Source organism: Bombus flavifrons, chromosome 14 (assembly GCF_040668555.2).
Source record: "Bombus flavifrons isolate JBK064 chromosome 14, iyBomFlav1_principal, whole genome shotgun sequence".
In the NCBI taxonomy this organism is placed as follows: Eukaryota; Metazoa; Arthropoda; class Insecta; order Hymenoptera; family Apidae; genus Bombus; species Bombus flavifrons.
In genome coordinates this window covers 10,936,037-10,959,735 of record NC_138455.1, presented here as the reverse complement: position 1 = coordinate 10,959,735, position 23,699 = coordinate 10,936,037, and the positions used below count along the sequence as shown (strand labels likewise).

General features: G+C 44.8%; 2 protein-coding genes across 2 annotated transcripts; both read left to right on the top strand.

Annotated features, from left to right (window-relative positions):
• Positions 1 to 540: 540 nt before the first annotated feature.
• Positions 541 to 1,892, top strand: LOC138187135 (circumsporozoite protein). The gene is made up of 2 exons (XM_069127618.1): positions 541 to 597; positions 1,524 to 1,892. The coding sequence occupies exons 1-2, from the start codon at positions 541 to 543 to the stop codon at positions 1,890 to 1,892; spliced, it is 426 nt and encodes a 141-aa protein (XP_068983719.1).
• Positions 1,836 to 23,516, top strand: Actbeta (inhibin subunit beta). Its single transcript, XM_069127292.1, has 5 exons — positions 1,836 to 4,197; positions 19,829 to 20,049; positions 20,613 to 20,847; positions 21,317 to 21,494; positions 22,450 to 23,516. The coding sequence occupies exons 1-5, from the start codon at positions 3,330 to 3,332 to the stop codon at positions 22,688 to 22,690; spliced, it is 1,743 nt and encodes a 580-aa protein (XP_068983393.1). The 5' UTR covers positions 1,836 to 3,329; the 3' UTR covers positions 22,691 to 23,516.
• Positions 23,517 to 23,699: the final 183 nt, after the last annotated feature.

Here is a 23,699-nt window from a genome sequence, read left to right as displayed (position 1 = left end):
CAAAGAAATAAAAAGGAGAAGAAAATGTACGGTTGTTGCGAGAAAATGTTACAAGATGTCGTAAAGCCGAAACAGAAAATCTACAGCCCCCTGTTTTCTACCTATTGTAATATCAGCTTCTCTTTTCGATTTTCCTTTTGTTCAAGGTTGTCAGCGTTGATGCCATCCGGAGGAAGGGCGTCGAATCGCAAGGTTATGAGACCTATATAGAGTACAAAAGAGGAGCGAGGGAATGAGAAAATTCAAGAAAATTGGAATCTAGAAAAGAAAAAAGAGAAGAAAGATAGGGCAAGCAGTCGTTCGTACGTCGGATCGATCGGAATTAATAAAGGAAAATAAAAAGGACATGGAAGGGGGAAAGAAGAAGATGAAATAAGTGGTTGTTCGAAGCGACACAGAATTTCAGACGTGGGGCGTCAGAAGATTTTGCTCGTAAGTTTGCATATTCTCGAATATCTTTCTCGATACTTACTGAACGAAAGAGATTGGAAATAATGACGGTAGGACGGGGCGGAGAGTAAGAGATGAATTTCGGGGACGATGACGGTGGAAGAAGGGGAAAGAAGGGAAGGATCGTATAGGAAAATCGTAGAGAAAGTAAGAGAGGAGAATAGAAGCCTTGGGTCATAATACGAGTCCGGCGCCTCTCGCAGCATCACCACGTGGCATGAGGCCAACTACCGTCTTCTGATCAATATGCTTACAGCTACCTTGCTTCTCTCTCTATCCCTTCTTTCTATCTTTTCTGCTGCTTTTCTACACCGACTGTCGAGAACCGCAAAAGTTACAGACGCCATCGACACGACACGGCTATTACAATCGTGTTTTCGTACATCCAACAAATTTGCCACTGTTCAACCGTTTATACCCGTCCCCTTTGGCTTCTCGTCGGTGAAGAATCACGAGTTGTCCGAAATCGAACGATCGCCAGTCCAACAAATCGAACGCAAAGGCCAGCTTTTCCACGATAGAGACATATTAGTAAAACGACACTCGTTTGTTCGTGCGAATTTATAGCAAATTATATTTTCGAATATCCAGGGTGGAGCGAGAGAGAAACGAAACGGAAGCGTCGCGGTACCACGCGTGAACCACGTGGTGCCTGTTCCCAGCCCACTTTGTCTTCCCTCCCCCCATCTCTCTCTCTCTCTCTCTCTCTCTGCTTCTTTTCTACCCTACGTCTCCAGTCGCATATCTATCTATACGCTTTTCGCTGTTACTTCGTTAGCCATTTTTTAAGGAAACGAAGAACACGCGTAACCTGTAACTCGAACGAGACAGGATACGCACGGTATTTGTCTTTCCTACTCTTCCCTCTAGAAATGCTCGAGTTTTAGGCGGTACCGTTGCACGTACGTATAATCAGGCTGGAAGAAAGAAAGGAAAAATAGATAAATGCTTGGACGTCGAGTAAATATACAGTAAATGGTAGGTAGAAGAAAAGTGGAGGAACGGCTGCAAGCATAACGTATACGAGGGATCAGCTACGTAAAGTTATCGGGGAGTTTAGCCGATTGTTGCAGTATCTATATCGTGGTGGGTGGGTGGATAGTGTTTCACTGGTCAGTGGTGGTATTGGTGGCGGCGGTCGCGACGGTCGCGACGGTCGCTACGACGCTGCTGGTGGTGGTGGTGGTGGTGCTACTGCTGCTGCTGCTGGTGCTGCTGCTGCTGGTGCTGCTGGTGCTGGTGCTGGTGCTGCTGCTGCTGGTGGTGGTGTTGGTGGTGCTGCTGCTGGTGCTGCTGCTGCTGCTGCTAGCGGTGATGGTAAGGCGGTGGTGGTATCGGTATTGGTAGTGGTGGTGGATGCCCCTCAGTGTCCGGCGCGCCTCCGACAAGCGTGCCTCGGTCGTTATAGGGATCCTTTGGCGTTTCGTCGTTATCGTGGATGATACCGGCGAGCAAAGCAAAAGAGAGGAAAGAAAGGGAACGAGAAGTAAGAGAATACGAGAAAAGTAAAGGCCGATCGCTGTAGTTTGTCGATTAGTTAAAAAGAATTTTCGTTGATTCTCGCTAAAACGCGACCACCTTGTCTCGAATTTTCAATCTGATCGCATAGATCGAAAAGGATGTGCGCGAGGAATTTGACAATTCCAAAAGGACATGTCTGGAGCACGCTTCGGTCAGAATCGCAGCCGATTTTCCACGGACAATAAAGAGACATTAGGCGAGTGAAAGAGAGGAGAAGACGACGCGTAGATCGCAAGGGACTCGATCCGGAGAACCGTTCGTCGATCATCGAAAGGCTTTCTACTTAAAAATCGGCTCAAATGCCGCTCGTTGTACGTGCTGTCGTTTCAAGCCTTTAAATGGTGCATCATTCCGAGGACCTTAGCCGTAGTGAAACATTAGGTACGCATAGAAAGTGTCCGAGAAAGTCTAGAAGACCTTAGTGGGCGATTTTGAAGATCGACCGCCCGTTAGAAGAATATACGATCGTACTGTCGTATCGAGGGATTCGGGTCAACGATTTCGTGTCCCATGTAAAAATCAGTCGAGTAGTCGAATAGTCGAAGTCGGTCGTCGGAGAATCGGAAGAAAGGGAAGAAGCGAAAAATTAAGATAGGGCTGTTGTAACACGCTAGTGAAGATAAAGAATAACTACACGTGCGAAAGAGTAAAAAGAAGATCCAGAAGAGGCTAGAGGAAAGGTCACGAGGTAGAAGAAGAGGAAGAAGAAAAGGGAAGAAGAAAAAAGGAAAAAGAGGAAAAGCAAGGGGACGAAAATAAAAAAGGAAGATATTTAATTAGAGGCGCGTACCCGTGGACGTGCAATCGGTGGAAACGAAAGCGCGAATGGCCGAAAACGCGAGCAGGGTGTACCCGGTTACGGCGGTCCATCTTGCGGGTGAGATCGATCCTGAAACAGCGGCACCGGGTAGTTGGTAATGGGGGGTTTAGGCGAGAATGCCTTTTCCCTGTCGCCGTCGTCGTCGTCGTCGTCGTCATCGCCATCGTCGTCGTCACCGTCCCACTCGAATTTTACCTTCTCAACAGGTTCCTGTCGTGGTCGTCACGCCCTCTTATCTCTGTATCGTTGCTCGGAAACGAGGATTACTCCTCCTTGTACGGACACTGAGCATCCCGTTTATTCGGATCGTAATAGTAAGAGTATCGCGATCGGTTCGGCGGTCGGCACCGTTTCTCATCCGAGTCATAGTACCGATAGGATTAGAAGCGAACGTGACCGAATCGGTGGTGGTGATCGCCGATCGAGAAAGTCGAAAGATACCTTGCTCGAACCGGAAGCGGATCGAGAAGGAGAGAGAAGGAGGATCAGAGGAAGGAGGAGGTGGTGGTGGGGGTGGAGGAGGTGACTCGCCGCCGAAATGCACCAGGTGTCGTACAGATCAGGACTCAATTCGAATGCAGGTCGAAACGAGAGGTTCTGGAAGAAGATCGAGTGCCGGGATCGGCGTTGCCGTGCTCATCACGGGCAGCATGCTGCCGCTGGCAAAGACGCTCCTACCGCCACATCGTACGATCCATCGATCGCTTCGAGTCGATCGTGCCGAGATCAACGATCTCACCTACCCCCCTCTCGCATTTTATTCAGATACAGAGGATCCTTGCCACCTTCGAACGTCTTTCTTATAGGGTTGGCGCTCTGGTGTTTAACGTTCTCGCCCGTACAACCGCGGCAGAATCATCATCAAACATGTCCAGGTTGTCCGCATCAGCAGCACCAGCAACACCACCAACAACACAGAGAACATCAACAGGAACAAGACCAACAACAACATATACACGAGACGCACTATAGGGGCGGTGGTTCCGAAAGGAAGGACACCGTGACGCCTACTCCGGACGATCTAAGGTTGGAGGCTATCAAACACCAGATACTCACTAAACTTGGCCTTAGGGCACGACCGGATGTGAACAGAACTTTGGCCACCGTACCGAGGCACTTGGCTCTCGAAACTCTGTACAGAGCCGAGGCTCAGTCCTCTCGTTATCCATCTTCCGATAGATCGAGGAACGATCGCGAGAACGTGTACTCCGCAGAGTTCCTTTACGGTGCCGACGAATACTCCTATAGGAATCTCGATCAACGAGTCGACAGCTCTGCGAAGGACAACAACGCGAGGATCGCTTCTTCCTATCGAGGCTATGGCGAACACGAGGGCCAAGAACCGGAAGAGGAGATGGACGATTTCTACGCGAGAACCTCCGAGATCATCACGTTTGCCGAACCTGGTAAGTTTCCACCCTTCCACGAGTTTTGTCCTTCTTCGCTCGATCCTTCGTCTTCTTATTGCCAGACGTTCGTTCGTCGTCCGTTGTTCGTCGTTCGTCGCACAAGCTCTTGAAACGCGCACGCCTTCTCCAAGCTTACGAACCACACAGTTTTCCAAACGATAGTTGTCTTTCCTAATTTTCTCAATTACTTCGATCCAGTTAGATTTACGATATCACGCTGCGCTATTAGTATCGATTACGCTGTTCTAACGCCACACATCGATGAGAGCCAACAAATCGCTACTTGCAATTAGTTCACGCGTCCTGAATCTGTATGAACAGTTTTATTCTCTTTGCTAGAGACGGTATCGATTCGACGATCATCGGCCGATGACGAAACGGAAATCGTTGAACGGATAGAAAGGCGTGGTTGGTACATAAAAATCGTTCGAAACTCTTACGTTTGCCGACCGATAAACGGCTAAAAATGGTCCCACTGAATATCAAGGTTTGTTGCTGAAACGAATAATCGATCGTTCGGATATTTTTCCAATCTTTGCCAAATGTACAATTGCTCAAAACGTCTCGTAGCTTGGTACGCATGCAGCTACCTACAATTTTATTCCAACTTTGTGCACATAATCGCAACAGTCTTGTTTCGTTACGGCGTGGATACAATTTTAATGTGGTTTATATAAAACGCATAATTAATCGCTATGTAAATGACCTAATAAATACAATGGCGTAGAAATACTTTTTGCAGCCGCTGTAAAAGCGTCGTGCGGTAAGTATTCGAGCATTTTCGTGAGCCGCTGTATTACCGTCGACGATTCAGTTTCCGTTCGATCGGACTTTTCGCGAACCACCACGTTGCAAATGGAATACGTGGTTCGTTCAGAGTCCACTTGGTCGATTGGCCTGTTGCCTGAATCGCGAGCAGATGAATCGCCAAAGAACAACAGGATTGCTGGGAATAATAGAAAAGAGAGAAAGAGAGTGTGAGCGGAGGGTGGGTTTAGGCGAAGAAAAGGAGAGGAAAAGAGGTACATATACGCAGAAAATGTCACGAACGACACCTTGATTCGCATGCATGCGTGGCCACACGGCTGAAGCCACGTGGCTCGTAGATATGGGTGTCGCGCCACGACAGTCTATAGTTCGTTCTGTAGTTCAGTAACTCTAAGTTTAACAATAAGGGTAATAGAGCTAGCCGGAGCTACAAGAAACACGTTGGCCAGCATTTACGACCGTGTCATTCCTATCGTATTCGTCGTGGTTAAATTAACGAATTCTTTCGCCGTATACAGTGGCACACGAATACGTGTCATAGGAAACTTTTCCATATACGTGTGTTTGTATAAAACATTTGACAATTTCATTGGCCCTGTGTAACGAGACACGGTTGTCGTCGTCGTATTGGTCAAATTTGAAGCTGGTCTGAGAACGTACGTAAAAGTACGTAAAAGAGACATTCGCTGCAAACACGTATTTAGTAGAAAATTGGTAAGACATCACTGGCTTCTATGTACGTTTACAGATTTCCTTCGAACTTCTCCGATATAATCGCGATAGTCTCGTTATAGTGCTAACGATGTTGCAAAATGTTTCGTACGACGCAGACGCTATATATCGGTAAAAAGTTTCCACAGGATCTTCGATACTCGGCTGTCCTGCCTAGTAGCAGCTTCTTATTTTTCGAGATACGTTCGAGCGAAGTTACGTTACACGGATAGTTATGATAGTCAGAACGAGTAACGATAAAGATGACAAAAGGAAAACGAGGAAAAGCTTTAGCTTCCTCCACTTTCGAAATTCGTATAATTCAGTTAAACAGGGTAGAAATGTAATGCGAAAGATTTATAAGACGATTCAAATATCGTTCAATTCGTATTTAATATCGGGTATCACTAGTATTTACTAGTATAAACTAGTAGTTATAGACCTATAAGAATGCCATCTCGTAAAGAAAAAGTTGGTACACGTTTCAGAGTCAATGATTCGCTGATCTAAGGGGAACGAGCGATCGGTTGGATCCTCCGAGACCACGTTACGATAGACGATCGTATTAAGATCGGCATTCGGTTGTTGCAAGCGCGTGTCAACCTTAAGAGATCCTTTCTGTTTGCCGAAACGAGAGCGAGATGGAAGTAAAAATGTTGGAGGATCGTAGCAGGATTAATTCGTCGTGGCGACAAACAGCGATAAGCATAACACGAACGACTCTGGTATTCCAAGACGGTCGTTTGGTTTGGTTGTAGAGTACGGGGTGTTGGTGAATATTTCGCACGCGCGCAAATTCGTGGTCGTCGCCCTGGCGGCGCACATCGGTTGCTCGATAAGCGTGTTACAATACGACATGCGTAATACTTTAACGTTAATATTGCCGTCACTATACATAGCCGGTGAACACGTCATTCTTTTTGAAGAAACTAAAGAAACTATAAAGCACCATCGCCTCTTTCGTATCGATCTCTTCAGCAACGAGGGAGGGGGAGGGGCGCGGAGTAACTTTTCCTCCACATTTTTCCTTTTTGAGCCGCGTAACGCGCCGAAATTCCTATAGTCCGTGGTATCATCTGACTCGGTGTACGAACATCGTTTACTAGCCAGATTTTCTTCGAATAAATCTCGTTCGCACACAGATAAGTGGAGCGACTTAGATGCCGGACAAATACGAGCGGATGCTGGAGATCGAAGAACAGGAAACGACGAAACTCGGTCTCGATGAGGCGAAGCTTCGTGGAACGCGAAACGTGGAACGCAGCAAAAAAATCACGTGCAAATTTCTTCCCCGTTCGTTACGAAAATAATCGAAATTGTTGAAAATAAATGGATCCGATCGAATCTTAACGCGTTGACTCGCTAGATTTTTCGAGACGATTGAAACAAGATACATTTTCGTGGACTGAACAATTGCCGATAACTAGCGACAGAGTGGGCAATTATGGTACAATATTTTGTGGAAATTGAACGTTATGGTATCGCGATTGCCAGCGCAAAAGATATAAAATACCAGTGGCGAAGAATGCGTTGGAGAAATTCGTCGAGGTGAAGAGGAACAGTTTATGGAGAGAATAGATATGAGAAAGCATTTGAACAATGTGAAGAATTTCAAGGACTCGAACAATTTCAAGAATTTCCAGGTTTACGGGCAAACGGGAGAACTTTGCGCTTAATCTGCTACGTAGCAACCGGTTTACGTTTAAACGTTTACCTAACCAAAGAACCGAGCTTCGAATTTTATTTTATCAGATACGCTGAGTTAAATTAAAAATCGAGTGGTTGCTCGGGAAAAGTAACCACGTAGATAGCAACCGATGATTAATTTATTGATAACTCAAGGACGATGCTCTTTAAATAACACGGCTTACTTGTCATTTCCAAGTGAACCAAAGTATCTTCTTAGTTTTTCTTCCTTCAACTAAAAATATTTAGTCGTTATTTCATGGCAGCATGGTGCAATATTAATATCATTCAGAAGATAAGAAACGCGACAAGTTTCACTTATCTGGATATATAAACAACCGGTTGTTTGCTTGTAATTACTAAGTAAAATCTTAAAATGCTTTCCTTTATTCTTGCTGCATGCGCATCTCTTATTCTTCCTCAATTATTCCAACGTATATAGCCTGGCCATTACTTATCGAACGATATAACTGGCAGTAATTTTCGAAAGAAAAGCGTCGTTCTTGACAGGGAATTGCACCGTCGTGCCTAAACGCAGTCGTCAGTTGCTCTGCTTAATTAATAATTAGTTACACTCGAATATACGTATGTATACTCGTGTTAACGTAGACGGGAGCCAAATTTCCGACTGTTCCTTTTCCGATGACTCTTCCCTTTTTGCTCTTCGTTGAATCTTTTCTTGAGATCGTATTCGTTCCGTGGAAAGTTTTCTATGTTAAGCAACTTTCTGATTATTTGAACCTCTCGGCACAAGAACACGGTCTAATTGATTTTCTGTCTAAACCGTCTGCCTTTACGTACAAATGCGAAACATAGGTTTTTTTCAATCGCACAAGGCCTATCCAACTACGAAAATAATTTCTATTTATGTACGATAGTTTAACTATCCATTTAGCTACGAAAATAATTCTTATTTATGTACGATCGTTCGGATTCGTTCGATCGATCCGATTACTCTGTTTTCATCGCTTGGAATATTCTCCATTAACATCGAGATCCGTGTTTCTTTCTTCCTGTCCTTGTTTATTTAATGTTCGTTAGCGTATCCTTTACGTGTACGTTGGTACGGAATATTTCATTTTGTAATACTTTTATGGTTGTTCAGAAGCCGTAAGAATTTATTTCTTTGACATCGATCGACAATTTTCTATATGGTACACGTATTACGCGAATATTAATACCAATACCGAATAAAGTAAAATTTATTAAAGCTTTTCGATCGATGTAAGTAGATGTGCCGATAGCGTTACAGCTACAGACGACGATATATTTGTTTAAAAATCAATTATTATTAACTTGCATTATAGTAGTTGCGACACTTGGTGCATTTTAACAAGTTACGTATCGCATGCGAATGGTACCGCCTTTGCCAAGCTTCTACAATTTATCACTTGTTACTAGACTGCGGATATTTATGCAAGTTCATACCTTTGCGACAACAACTAAACGAGCGAAATCTGCGCAGCGATTTGCTTCACCCGCTATATGTTACGACTAATGTTTTACTTTGTATATCTCGCGTATCTTTCGACATTATTCGCATTCTTGCATATTTTTGTTTACAAACGCATAAAAGTCCGCAATCTACTTATTGTTCATATAGAAAAATGCTACGGGTGCCTTAAAACAATTACAAAAGGCAAGACACCCTTGCTGTAACCGAGAGATCGATTTACGAGTCGGAAACTTTTCTATCCCGATATAAAATCCTCCTCAGCGATTCTAGTGCTTTTTCTCGCTTTCCATTTTCAATTTACTAACGTTATTAATTAATAAATTATTGTACAATTGGAGGTTGCTAGCAAACCTCCGATTATTATGCAACCCGCTCGATTATCCGAATTGTCTCGTCCTCCGACCTGCTCGGATAAACCAATTTCCGCCGAATTTTCCTAAAAACATTAGAAAATACGTCAAGGTTTGATCGTCGAATGCGTGAGTTGATTCAAGTTACTAGGATTTTCCACGTCGTAGAATCGACTGTATTAGGACGCCAGCCTCGATGACGATAATCAAGTAATTTTATTTGCGGACTGATCGAAAAATTTCGGTCAAATTCTTTCGCAAATTGCGCTTATGGCGGCCGTACATTATTTTGAAAATACTCGTTCTGTCTGACTATTAATTGCTTGTAACGTTCGTCGAGCTGCAATTGCGCTCGGATGCAATTTCCTTTCAGTATTCGTGGAATCGGATGTTTTCAGATTCTTGGTAAAATGTTTGCGCGACAAGAGCGAGGAAGAAGAGAGAGGAGAAATGAAAAAATGTGGAGGAGCGTTCACAGTAGCAGATACGGTAGGTACGCGATGCGTACCGCCATAATATGAAAGAAATGGTCACGACGAGCGCGATATCCGTTGCGCCGTTTCTTCAAATGTTCGTCATCGCCGAAAAAGATCTTATCGTCGTAGATTTCCACTATAAGAGCGGGAGTTGGCATAATACGCGTTCGACGTTTGTTCTCTTTTAAAAGGACTTGGCGACGAGTCTGTTGAACGCGATTCTCTGTGAAAGCTCGACCGGTCGCAGCCAGTAACTCGTGACACTAGTTCGCAACTTGTAACTCGTAACTCGTCGTAATTCGTTGTACGTACGAATCGTGACGAACGAAACGGAAATCCTTTTGCTTTTCACCTTCCCCTTCCCATTCTTTCGATTTAATACGAACGGAGATGTTAAAATTATTTTCTCTCGTCGCTTTTCGCAAACGGCGATGCTTCGGAAGATTCAAATCGAAATATTTGTCCGAAAATTATAACAGACTTTTGGACGGTAGATTCGCGCTTTTTTATAGAAAATAACGAGTCGCGTGGATCAATGATACTTTTCCTACTTTCGTAAAATATAAGCTGCAATAGCTGGATGGACCATCGAGCCGATACCATCCTTTTAGTTTCATAATCAATAAAATTACAATTTCATCCCCCGACGTGATACATTTTCAAGGTTTGGAAAATATAATGAATTTTTTTACAATAATAAGCTGAGAACGCTGTCCTATGGAAAATAGCAGTGGACCAACTTGCACCATTACGATCCTCAACCCTCCATATAGGGATAAAAGCATTTTCGCTCGGCTCTTCCCCTTTTGTCGCTAGAAAATAAAATATTCGCCGCTCGTGGCAACGAGATCCAGCCTCTGGACGAGGCTCAAACAGTATATTAGATGGGGAAATTACAATGCGTTTCACCGATACGCAATTTCACACGGGACGATACCGGCGATAGTTCAAAACGAATTATACACCATGCAATACACCATGCATACTCGTTCGAATTTTATCGAATATGCCGCGTTATAGACTCGTGTATCAAATATTTTCAAAATATCCAACTGTCTTACCGAAGCGAAGTAAAGTCGAGCGAGCTTTTCCTTCGCCACGATGATTTCAACTGTCAATTGGGCATTTCCAAAGAGAAAGCAATTTTAAAATCTACCCAAAACATAGCTTCTTTGCTAATAGTTTACGTTCGTTGCATAGATCGCGCAACGATTACCTTCCTTATCGAATCGTCGATCGTTTCCCAGCAATGTTCGTCTAAGGTTATACCGTTGTATCTCTTTAATCGTCTGGAAGAAAGAAGAGAAAAAGCACGACAGAAAATTGTATCTGAGAAAGTGGTGCAGCGAAGTGGCGAGTTCGTTCAACCTGAGGGCAAATGCATGGACAAATTCTTCGAATAGGGCACGCATAGGTTAAAAGACACCGCGTTGCACGGGGTTCGTGCGAAAGGAAGAATAGGGAGATTTCTTCCTGGTTGCCTCCTTTTTCTTGTACGAGAAGAAAATGAGGATGAAAAGAAGAAGGAGGTAGGAAAGAGGTAGAAAAGAGGTAGGAAGGAGGTGGTGGATGCTAGTGGCGGTCGGGCGACGTTGGTGCGGGATACGGGTAGAAACGTCGGAGCAGGGAGGCTGACGGGATGTTCAAAGTGGGATGGTACGGTTCGACATGCGTTGGAGTGGGACAGGGTCGAACTCATGGACGAACGAGCCGACGGATAGGACGGCTGGCGCCTGTAGTCAGATCGATGCACGTGGCTCCAGCTGGGCGCCGCTCTTCGTACATCTCCTACTACACCCCCTTTATTCCCTCTTGACTCTCCTCATCCTACCGCACTACACTCTCCGCTCTAGGATAGAAATCAAGGGTGTGCTTCTCCGTCTTCTATCCCGTTGCTTGCGTTGCTCGTGCTGTTTCTACCGTTGCTTCCTCCGCTTTCCTTCGACTTTATATCCCAACCCTATCTTTCCTTCCCCGTCTTCTCTCCATTCGTTTCGTATTTATACTTAACGTTTCTTCTTCGCTTTTTTCTTTTTCACTTAATCGATTCCCGATTACGATCTCTGGCCTTTCCCATCGTTTTCTCTTCGACGGGATACAAAGATCGATTAAAAGTCATCGAGCTTCCCACTTTATCCCGTGGCGATGCTCATGGGCGAACGATCGACGCGCTTTTCATTCGAATTCGCGTTTCTCGTTCCGCGAGATGGAAACATCGTTGCTCACCTCCTTGGTGCGCCGTATAATTTCACTCACATTCGTCGATACAAAGAACGGATTGAACGGGACAGTCAAAGACTCAAAGATCGAAACAATCTCGGCTGCGATACCGTGAAACGAGCGCGGAATTGCCTTTTCCAAAACGCCTAGACGCGAGGAGAATCCTTAATCATGCCCCTTAACAAAAGGGTACGAGTCGTCTAATTGTTCGCCGGACTTGGGATACTTTGCCTTGGGAAACGCCCCGTTTTCATCCCTCCACTTCCACCCTACCCCGTGCGCCACCCTCTACCCTTCTCCCGTCTCTCTCCTCCTCCTGCCTCCTTCTCCTTCAACCCCCTACCTCACAGCCCCTCTCTTCTCGTCTCGCCAACCCCTTGCCGCAATCGAATGCGTTTCATATTTTCCGCAGAGTCAATCGATCAACTTTACGACTTAAAGCGACTGGCTTTCCATTTTTGGAAATTAAACGTACAGGGCATAGAGGCGCATCCAAAGCGAGAGTCGCGATACGCGAATGCGATGTACGAATTAAAGCTGCGTGGAATTCGATCCGATCGATCGGCATTCCGTGATTTTATCGATCGCGGGGACACGTCCGAGACTTTGACATTTTTCGAGGAGCAAGGGAAACGTAGGAAACGCGTGGCATACACAGCGCACGTGTCGTACGAAACGTTTAGAAATTTCGCTACTTTCTCTCGCGAGACACGGCCACGTTACACCGATAAAGTTTGAAAGAAAACTGAAAACGCGTATATAGAAGCTACACGATACTTTGTCCAAGTCGAAAATATTTAAACAGTCAATTATCCGTTGTATTTTAACGAACGTTGCGAATTTCAAAAAATTTCGTACGATACGAATAACGCGTTACGTAAAGGGTTTCCACGGTGAGCGGTCAGACACTTTGAAGATTCGGAATTTAGAGAACGAGTTGTATACCGGAAGAACAGAACGCTGTTTAAGAATGCAATTTATCGAATGTAATTTATGACGTGAATTCACGACGGCTATGATAACATCACCGCGACAACGGATTACCTCGCGATGCGGATGGTAGTGAAACACGCGACAAGTATGATATAGACACGTTTTCCAGGAACATAACCTTCTGGACTGTTATCGTACAAACGAGCCAGTCCATTTCCTCTACACCGTGAATCAACCGTTTGTTTGTAACATCGACCGACATGCCTAAAACCTCGTTCAGATTAGTCAAATCACCTAAATTCGAGCAACTTGTGCTCACTTTACCAGCGTGAATCTCTCATTTGCAGCGTTTTATTTTTGCCATTAGCGCGTACATTTTACTATCGTATTACGTATTACAGCCTTAGACCGAAATAGGAAACGACGTTCGTTTTCTATAGATTAAAAAATCTAATCGATATCTGAATTATAAGAATGGAAGCTAAGTATTTATGCCGGCCGCTAAATTCTATACACGCAGCTATATCGTGTACATACTTTGGATTGGTAGATGCAAAAATGCACGGCACGCGCGTAATATGCAAAAGTTTCTAAACTATCCAGAGCGTAGCTATCGTATTTAACGCGCGGAAGAAACGTTCGCTTACGTTACGTTTCTTTAGCCATTTTAGAAACATCGTGCGGATCCTCTGTATTTTCGCCCCTTACGAATTTCTCCCATTTCCAGGTTTTTAGACAATTTTTACGTTCGATCACCGTGTTCCATCAAACTCGGTTACGCGTCTGGCTTACAGGAAGTCTGATGTTCAGAGTCGTTCTCACCGATGGAACCTGTGATCCGATGTGAACCGATGAAAGAAAAACGCGGTGCACTCGAAACTCCGATGACGTTAAACGACATTCGCGCCGGTGACGGTGGAGCATCGATCAGAAAAAAGCCGCAACGCTCGAAGTAAGATGAATCGGTAGCCGCGGTAGTCGTCACCTGCGAGCACGTGATTTGAATCGCGAGTCGCGAGGGTAGGTAGCGCGAACGAAGGAGCGAGCGAACGACCACGTGGCGACGATAGATCTGGATCAGGGTTACCAACCAGCTATATCTGACCCTCTTATTTGACCGACCGTATTACGGTCAATCGCCTCGGCCCTATATATGATACGCGATATACCATGAGGTTGTGGACGCGATATTATTGAGCAACGCATCGGTATCGTGTCGTTCCGTAATTAGATTCGCACCGAGGTCGACGGTGTTGGACTCTCGACCGTGGACGACAGAGAACGTGGTAGCGACAAAGTTACGTTGCATGCGATGTCGTTTCTCATAGTACCGCCGCGATTCCCATCATCCGTGAGTCGCGTCGTGTCTCGTTCTGTCGCCCAGTCTCGCTCTATGCTACCCAGTCGTCTAATAAATTTCAACACTTCATTTTTACACACGCAACGTAATAACCTTTTAACGTTACAATCATCGATCGGTCGACTTTTTCGTTTTGTCCTGCCTCTACATCCTCGTTTCTATCTATTGGGTTGGCAACTAAGCGATTGCGGATTTTGTCATTAGGTGATATTGACAAAATCCGCAATCACTTAGTTGCCAGCCTAACATTTCCTCGGATTTTCTTATTTCGTTTTCTTTCGCGATTCCTATGTTTCTCTGTCCTTGCATCGCTTTCTTCCTGGGCTGTTGTTACGGATGCGTGTTTCCACGCATTATCTTCGGATAGATGGGACATTCCTATATCGCCTTCTTGTTTCCACAAACCTGTCCCAAGTTTTACGCGCTCGTATTTTTATCGTTCTTTCGTAAGAAAAATTTTATTTGAATTACGTCGTGTAAATAGGGAAGAAACGCTTCTCGTTTGTTCGAGGTTCGGAGAAGCGATCGAGACTCTCGTTGACGCGGATACACGACCCTGCGTGCAAATAAAACTCGTAACATTACGATTTATTTCTTCGATTCTTCTTCGTCTATTTTCCAATGAAAATTCATGCGGTGAATTCGAACATTACGTCGATTGTCTCAGACTACGCCCCGCACTCTGACAGACTCATTCAGTCAGCAGTCTCCTAAATTTTCCTTGACTCGTTCAAAGTACCACGATACGGAGTTTTCTTTCGTCCTCTCTATTTCTTCTTTATTTACCCATCCACGTTTCCAGCCACGTTTATTAACATTTTGCCGATAAAAGAAATTCTTTCGATTCCCTCCTGCCCCATACACTTTCATGGTAGTTTTATCAACGCAGCTCGTATTCCTGTCCTTTCTTTTTTCCCCTGTTCCCATCTAATCCCAATGTTCGCAAGAAACCGCTCGCATTTTTATTTCTCTTACGTTAGTTTACATCGATTTAGCGATTCGACGCACCCCTACGATCCAACTACCTTTGCTCCTTATCTCTGGAAGAGTTCTAGCGAATATTCTTCTCGGAGAAGAACACTGACGTATCGAATCAACGGTTATCGGTTCATCTGGAAGAAATTCCCCTTGTTTCGACGACGAAGAGAAAACTATTTCGATGTTTCATCGGGTTACTTTTAGCGATCGTTCGATGAAATCTCGTTACATTTCTTCTAACATTCTTTATATTCGTCTGCTACCAATGTACAACTTTTGTAGTTGATTTTTCATGTATTTCGATGAAATAATCTAGAAAGCCAAACGAGGCAATGGGCAGCGCGTCGAAGTAGGTAAATTGGAATCGAATTAACAACTTTGTTACCCTGTTTTTCGATCGATACTGTTAAAATCATATATTTGTCTCATTTTTTCCACCCCCTTTTGCTCGCCTTGCCTTGCCTTCTCTCTCTCTCTCTCTCTCTCTCTCTCTCTCTCTCTCTCTGTTCTCTTTCTTGTTATAAAGTTAACTCCTACTCTTTGCCTCTATGTCTCCTCCCGTCTTCCCTTTTCTTCGCCTTTACTCAGTGTTCATTCGTAGCGATTTTCCTCTGCGTTACTATGCTGCGCGACGTCTTAAATGGACGACTTGGCGACGAAGAGACCCCTCTTTCCTTTAGTGACATGCTCCCACACCAAATTTACGGGCACATCCTCCCTTGATCGCGCTAACCTCGTTTACGAGCAGTCGCACAGCAGCGAAAGAAAAAGAACGAGACTTGGGGAGGAAACCGCGGAATCAAAAGATATTATTCCGTCATCTTCTTGCATAAGATGCTCCCGATGCTGCGAACGATCTTTCACGATTTATCGTTTCATCAGCCACGGACACGCGTACATTTTTTATCGTGAAATCTTAAATCTGAAAAACGACAAGATTCTTACAATTAGCTTCGCGTACGTATCAAAGGTATAGATGAAAGGTGCAATATATATATTTTTCGTGATTTTAAGATCTTTGTGAACATAGCGAAAGGAATGGGTTAAGATGATCGCATCTTCAATTTCTGCTCGATACATTTCAATTTTTTTCAGCAAAATGTTTATACGTAGAACTACGCACATCGCAGCGAAATTACGCCTAATTAGATGACAAAGTTACTTGACGATTCAAATTTTCTTAGAACCAACGTTCATCCGATAGGGAGCCAAGACACAGACATCGCTCTTTGTAATACGGCATAGTTCTATAACGTGTTTCGCCCGGTACATATTATAACCGTAGCTACTTTGGACATTTCGTATATTCTCGCATATTATGTACAAACTTTGTATCTTTACACACTCCGATTTTCTAGGTTTCGATACGTAACTCGAGTCTCGGTATATCGATGGATCAATATATCGTACGTACTTTTGTATCCATCTTGGAATCTTTTTATTTCTGATTTTGTATAGAGAGTCGAAAGCATTCGTCGTTATTACAGTTTAGAACGTGCGTATCGTGTTCATGCGATACCACCCAAGCGCTCTCGATCCAGCGAATGGCATCCTTAAATCTTGTCTACTCCGACGATCCACAAATCGTCCCGTGTCTACGCAAAGTAACGATTTCTTTACTCGGACCAATGGAAATTTCCAGCGTTTAGAATTTGCTTAAACGTTCCGCTCGATCGATCGAATAAAATCATTATAATTTGATATATTCGCATTTCTCTAATGAAAACGTACATTACGAAATATAAGCAAGCGCGCGGATATTTGCGACCGGCGATGCATATTCGCGCACGCCTAATCGTAATTCCACGATTTCCCGATTTTTCCGACTTTTTTGCAACGCTGCGATCGAAAGATGGATACGAGTTTTCGATAACGAGGCATCGGTTTCCAGGCAAATATCAATTCGGCGTTGCACCATCGACCGAGCGATATTCGTACGCAGGGTTGCCCATACGAAAAAGATGCGAGTTATCAAAGCGAGAAAATGGGAATGGAGATTCAGTGGTGTGTCGCATTGCGGCGCAGCGGCAAAAGTACCCGATGCACCGACCTCGAAAAGTGCGACACACGATGCACTCGAAACTCGAGCGAGGCCGGACGAAAGTCGTACAACGCCTCTCTCGATTCGTCAGTTCGCGCGCGCTTAACCGCTGTTACAAACGACGACGAATTCGTTGCCCTCCACGTCGACGAAAAACGAAAGGTGACAGCTCGCCAACTCCCTACACGAATTAATACGTTCGATTCGATCAATCGGTAAACGACGACTTCGCTATGAATTTGTATCAAGTGTGACGAAACGCAAATACACGGAAATACTACTTGTGGTTGAACATCAGAGAGAATCGAGAAGAGAACAAAGTATTCCTAATTCTATAATTACGAAACAAGAATAAATACCTTGTTTCTCGTCGTGTTAACCGCGGCAAATAAGAATAGTATTATATGTTCTTAGATGGCTTTGTATTATAGTTATGAGACGCGGTTGCATAAGAGGGTTATCTATTCTATTGCGTAAAGTTGCAGACTGAATCTTAAGATATTGAAACTTAGCTGTCTCAGACAACGTCTATCCTAACCACTGGTTAATCTAATCGTAGTAACGTTAGGCAGTGATTTCACGGTTTACGAACCGATTCCTAGAACACGCTCGTTCCACCGGAGAATAAAGGAAAATTATTTTCACCCTTATCGCGGATCGTGTCATCCACTTAGCAAAGGAGGGGAACGAGAAGGAGCGAAAAGGAGGCCAAGATATCCTACGATATATACATACGAGACATGTAGCATCTATTTCGTCGTCTTGTTCTACGAAATCGCGATCGCAGATACGAGAACGCGTGTACTCGTTCCGTTAAAATACTAAATTACTTCTGGTCGTTTATCTCCCATTGTCAGCGACGAATATCCTTTCTTTCCTTCTCTTCTACTAAAGACGCGAGTGTCGGATCGAAAATCGGTTCTAATCCTTAACGAAATAACGACAGGAACGTCAGTTTGCAGTAGAAATCGCGGTGTCGACAAAGAATTGACGCCGCCATGCCGTCTCATCGAAATAAGAGGACGCTCGGCAAACGACAATTGCTGGAAACCTTGTGGCGAGTCTGGCGATCCACGAGCCAAAATCTCACTGGTCGTGGCACATGACGGACGATATTGATCGCGTAATAAAGATTTCCGTTTCATTTGCTTCGAACGAACGCGATCTATCCATCTATCTATCTATCTAAAGAGACGCGCGATTTCGAACGATTTTCTAATAAAAAACAAATACTCGACTAACTGTTAGACGGCGGACAATTATATCACGCAATACATGCAACTAAAGACAGCGAACGAACGATCGAACGGTTCGACTTTTTCTCCCGCGTTCGCTCCTCGACTACGAAAATTTCCCTTTTCCCTGCGTCTTTAAATTTCCCACGCGTCCATGAAACTGCACGATCCAGCAACGATCTAACTTGGAATACGAATACGAATATTCTACCTCTACGTGTGCGTGGCTGTGCGCTTCTATATCGGTTGGTCCATACTCGAAGGGTTAAACGAGTAGAGCCAAAAGATCGGTAGGTTGAATATCTTCGTGGTTGGCGTCACGACGCTCTAGACTCTAGACCATAGACGTCGGGGGTAACGTTGAGGGTGTGGACGTCGTTGGCTCTAGTAGGGGAGTCTCCGATTGTGTCTATGTCGGTATCGGTGTCTACGTTGTTGTCGTGTCGTGGTGTTGGTCTGAGCGTCGGTGCCGGTGTCGGTGTCGGTGTCGGCGTCGGTGTCGGTGTCGGTGTCGGTGTCGGTGTCGGTGTCGACGGTGTCAGTGTCGGCGGTGCCTACAGGCTGGCTGCACAAGGGTAGGAAAGAAAAGGAAATAACGGGACAGTGAGCGGAGAGAGGAGGGTAAGGAACGAAATGAAAGGGGTGAAGTGGCGAAAGAGAGAAGAAGCGCGGGTTGCGGGGAATGGAAGGCGGAAGACAGACGGGTGGCAGACACCCCATGCTTATCCTCGTCCCTCCAACGGCACTCGGTCCGTGACTCACTAAACCGTTAAGGGATAAAGCCGCGCTGCTTTCACAGTATGCGCACACACCGACACCGATATTTGCAGATCCGCGTGTGTTAACCTGCGCCCGTGTCTACGCGTGCACTGCTCGATAGCTTCGATGTATCTCTCGTTACGCTTGTACACGAACAACCTTCTCTCGCCTCTTATATTTCATCGCACTCTCCTATGTATATGCGAATCCCTGTGTCTCCCGCCAACACACTGCTCCTGGCACACGAGCTTCGAACCGCCGAGTGCATTACACTTTCTCTCTCCTTATCCCTGCATCTCGTGTTCTTTTTCTCTATATGTATACATACATATATATATATATATATTATGTATGTCCGTTTTGGTTCTTGCTATTAGACAGTTTTTGTAGTATAACGAGCGGTTATATACGAGCGAGATTACGCTCGAACGACAAAGCGATTCGCCTCTGAAAAAAGAATTCATCTTGGTTGTAATCCTCGTTACGTCTGTCGGATTTCGTCACGAGTCCTTCTTAGTCGACTACCGATATTCTCTCGTTTCAATTCCACTTGAATTCCAATTGAATGAAAAATTCAAATAGACATAAAAATTGGCGTGATCTTTTATTTTGCTCGATGCCTCTTTTTAACGAAACGAATGCTTCTTGTTCGCAGGACGTACGCTGAACGGACAGCCGTTATTGGAATTTCCAATGTCCAGTGGAGAACCCGCGTTGGAGCCACTGAGGATCAAAAGAGCAACCCTTTGGACCAGAGTGGAATTCAGGCACGCCCACCATTATCAACATCATCGTCAGAGTCAAACGAACCAAAGAAATATTACTCTCTGGGTATTTAGAGTACGCTGTGGCAACACGACGCACTTGCGTGGAAAGGTAATCTCAACCGGTCGATTATTTAGATTCGCTTGGATGTTCTTATTGCATATACGTAACGCGTCGAGTAATTAACTTTCATACTTTTCCCTTTATAATCGCGTGTTTTTCGCTACTGAATATTCCGACTGCGTACGCTTATACAGAAAGCTTTTCAGAAAGCTTTTTTCCTTACTTGTCTCGACGAGTGCCACATGTTCCCGAAGACAGGGCGTAAATTTTCCAAATAACCCGATCAGGTTCATAGACACGCGCGAGTTACGCGTCAGTTGCTCTTCGTCGTATCTAGGATCTTCGTGCGATAATTATACGTACGACTGCGATAAGAAAAAGGACGCTCGACCACTTTCGTTCGACTTATATAAATGTAATCGCGTTAAAACGTACTGCGATCTTAAGTCGTCTTAGCAATCGTTCGTCCAATATTACCGACTACGGTTGACGGGTTTCAGCCGATCGGGAAGCTTCGAGTAATGCCGAGTAGGGTGAAAAATAAAATAATTCGCGGTCGTTCTCCTTCCCTGGCGAAAAACGGATAAATGGATATACACGTGGTTTCGTAGGAGCTAGGTCAATACTTGGAGATGGTCACGTCGCTGGGAGTAAACGTTGGACAACTGGGTTGGCTCAAGTTCGACGTCACCAAGGTTGTGAACAGTTGGTACACGACGAGTCGGGATACCGCCAGAGATAAATTAACGTTGCTCGTCGACTGTACCGGATGTGGCTCGCACGTCTACGTATCGACCTTTGACGGGCATTCCCCGCACGTAATCGAGTCATCTTTAAACGCAAAAGGTATCCAACTATCCTGACTTTTTCTTTTCCCAACAGATGCTCGTGATCGTATTAGAACGCTTATTACGGAAAATTTATTTGAACGCGTAGAAATATCGTCAACGCTGTAATCGATCGATCCTCGGTGTTCGTTTCGTAAGATTTGAAAACACCGCGAAACTATGGAACACGTTCGAACGTATAAAAGTTGCAGGTTACTAGCGACGCTTTTAGCAGAAAATGTACAGTGTCTTAAACATACGTGCGATTAAACGTATCGATATTAAACATAGGTTCCGCTCAATATTACGGCTAACATAACGAATAATTAATTGTTGCTTGCGAGAAATACCTTGTAATTCGAATACGTGTATTTATATTTTTATATTCGTTTCAAATTCGTCTGTTGCAAACGTGATAATCGTGATAATCGTGTCTCGTGGCAGTATTAGCGAATAATCACAAAGTTACGAAAAACCACGTTTCGCAGGTACTCAAGATCCGGATAGGCCTTTCCTAGTCGTCCGCACGGATCCCGCGGCTGTGAAACGAGTTAGAAGGCGAGCGATCGAATGCAGCGGTGCTATAAAGGGTCAATGCTGCAAGCAAAGGTTCTACGTAAATTTTTCTCAGCTCGGCTGGGACGACTGGATAATCGCTCCTCAAGGGTAAGGACGATAACGAAATCGTATCGTAAAAATCTGAAGCGCGATCCTCTTGCGACGTAAGGTGAGCCGAAGTTATTCGAGTCGTCAATTTAAAATGCAATCTTCGACTTTGCGACATCGATAGAGCGATCGAAATCGTCGTAGGCTACGAAGCGAATTTTTACGCGCTTATTTAACATACGTAATATGCAAAAATACAGACGATATCTGTTTGTCAAATTAGGTTGAGAAAAGTACGAGTTTGCGTAAAAAGGCGCCGTCTAGTTGCGACCGATGATGCAGTGCTGTGTATAGTTTCACACAGTCGAAGGAACAAACGAGGTGTTGCATTATTGACACAACGTTGTCGGGGTGGATGGTTGTTTTGCCGATCGGATTGTTATCGAGTTAGCGTACGCAGACACGAGTGGAGCGGGGTATACGCGTTGTACGATGGCACGAGACGATACTTTCGCGCACAGCCGTCGATCAGTAACTGCAAGTCATTCGTAGGGTATCCCGTGAAATCAGAGTGTCGCTTACAAGTGCAACGGCCCTAAACCCTTAACTTACCAGCAATTATTGCAAACAGAATTGTCTGCAGCTTAACGAAGTTTGCCGCTCTGCGGGAACACGCACGCACGAGAAACAGAAATTCGATATCTGCTTCAAATTTTCCCCAATTAAATACAATTTCTATTTTACCGTATAATACAATTCTATTTTACCGTAAATATAAATATCCTTGAACTCCGTACATCGACGAAAACTCTGCTAGATTAACCCTTCGCGTAAATATTCGTCAACCCTAACTTGCTTCGACCAAGCTGGTAAGAATGCCGATCGCAAAGAATTTTTCTAGTTACACGAACTGACGGACGTTCGTCCAAGTTGGTATCGTCGCTTTGAAAAACTTGCTTGTGAAAATTATGGAAACTACGTGGAGTAACGTAAACGGGTTGTTCGATCTGCGTAGGTACTACGCGAATTACTGCAGGGGAGACTGCGCGGCCGGACACAGAACACCGGACACCTTCCTCAATTACTACACCCATGTGATCGAGGAATACCGAAAGATGGATCGACTGGCTGGCATGCAGCCCTGCTGCGCTCCCCTCAAGTTCTCGCCGATGTCGTTGATCTACTACGGTCCTGACTCCAACATCATCAAGAGAGATCTACCAAAGATGGTAGTGGACGAATGCGGCTGCCCTTAAACGTTCGTCTTCTACTCCGTACATAGCTCCTTCTATGCTCTCCCTTCGCGCTCCCTTTACGCTCCCTTTACGCTCCCTTTACAATCCCTCCGTGTACGCTGTTCGTACGCAGCCTGTACGCGGACTCGAAGTCGATTCGAAGAGGTTAGTGCGTCCACTGAAACGGCCTTTTCGAGATTTACAGCGAGGTACGGTATACATATTTATACGCGTCGGATCTTCGTCCGGCGTTCCTTCGATATTGTCAAATTTCATAACGCTTTGCCCGCAGAATTCGTGGCTGTTGATCGCGACGAGGCCGTTTAGTAGGTCGTGGTCGTCACCAGCGTGTTACTTCAATTTTCCATTCGCTCTGTATATACGTAGTTCGTGGCGGAATGTAACGAAGTTGTTCGTTGGAAAGCAAACTAGACGCGTTTCGACTTTGCTCGCGATCCGACAGGCTTCTTACTTCTTAGATAAACTGGCCCCGATTGGATGGTAAATCGACGATCGGACTCGCTCGTTGGTGGTTCGGTCGCGACACCCAACGAATCGCCGGATTCGCAATCGCGATCTGAAAGCGTTCAGGGAAGAACGGGGCAAAGAAGAAACGCGGATTCAGCCGTTAACGCAAAGGTTTTCTAATAAGACTTGTAGCTAAATTACTTGCTCGTTTATTAATAAGAGCTGGCTGAGAGTAAATAGAAACGGACATGAAGCGAGTGTGTGCGTGTGAGAGGAAGACCGAGAGCCAGAGCGCGTGAGGAAACGTGTGAAAAGAAGGAAACGTGAAAGTAACGCGGACAACTGGATGAAAAGAAAAGAGTGGAAATAGGAGCACGAAGAGAAAGAAAAGAATGGTCGGTTGGTTTTGACTGACAACCACCGTTCAACGAGAATTACGTTCGTTTCGTTTCCACGCCACGTTATTAATGATTGCTCGTGGCAAAGAGCACGGGATTCAAAGGGAGTTTGTAGAGGAAAGAGGCTACACGAAACGAACTTCTTGCTAGGAGCTTAGTCTTTT

Bases quoted from the DNA above. Each gene is read 5' to 3' on its own strand.
- LOC138187135 (XM_069127618.1), top strand. From the start codon at position 541: ATGACGGTGGAAGAAGGGGAAAGAAGGGAAGGATCGTATAGGAAAATC. The intron at 598-1,523 runs GTAAGAGAGGAG...CGATTGTTGCAG, and splicing joins ATAGGAAAATCGTAGAGAAA to TATCTATATCGTGGTGGGTG.
- Actbeta (XM_069127292.1), top strand. From the start codon at position 3,330: ATGCACCAGGTGTCGTACAGATCAGGACTCAATTCGAATGCAGGTCGA. The intron at 20,848-21,316 runs GTATCCAACTAT...CACGTTTCGCAG, and splicing joins GTCATCTTTAAACGCAAAAG to GTACTCAAGATCCGGATAGG. The intron at 21,495-22,449 runs GTAAGGACGATA...CGATCTGCGTAG, and splicing joins TGGATAATCGCTCCTCAAGG to GTACTACGCGAATTACTGCA.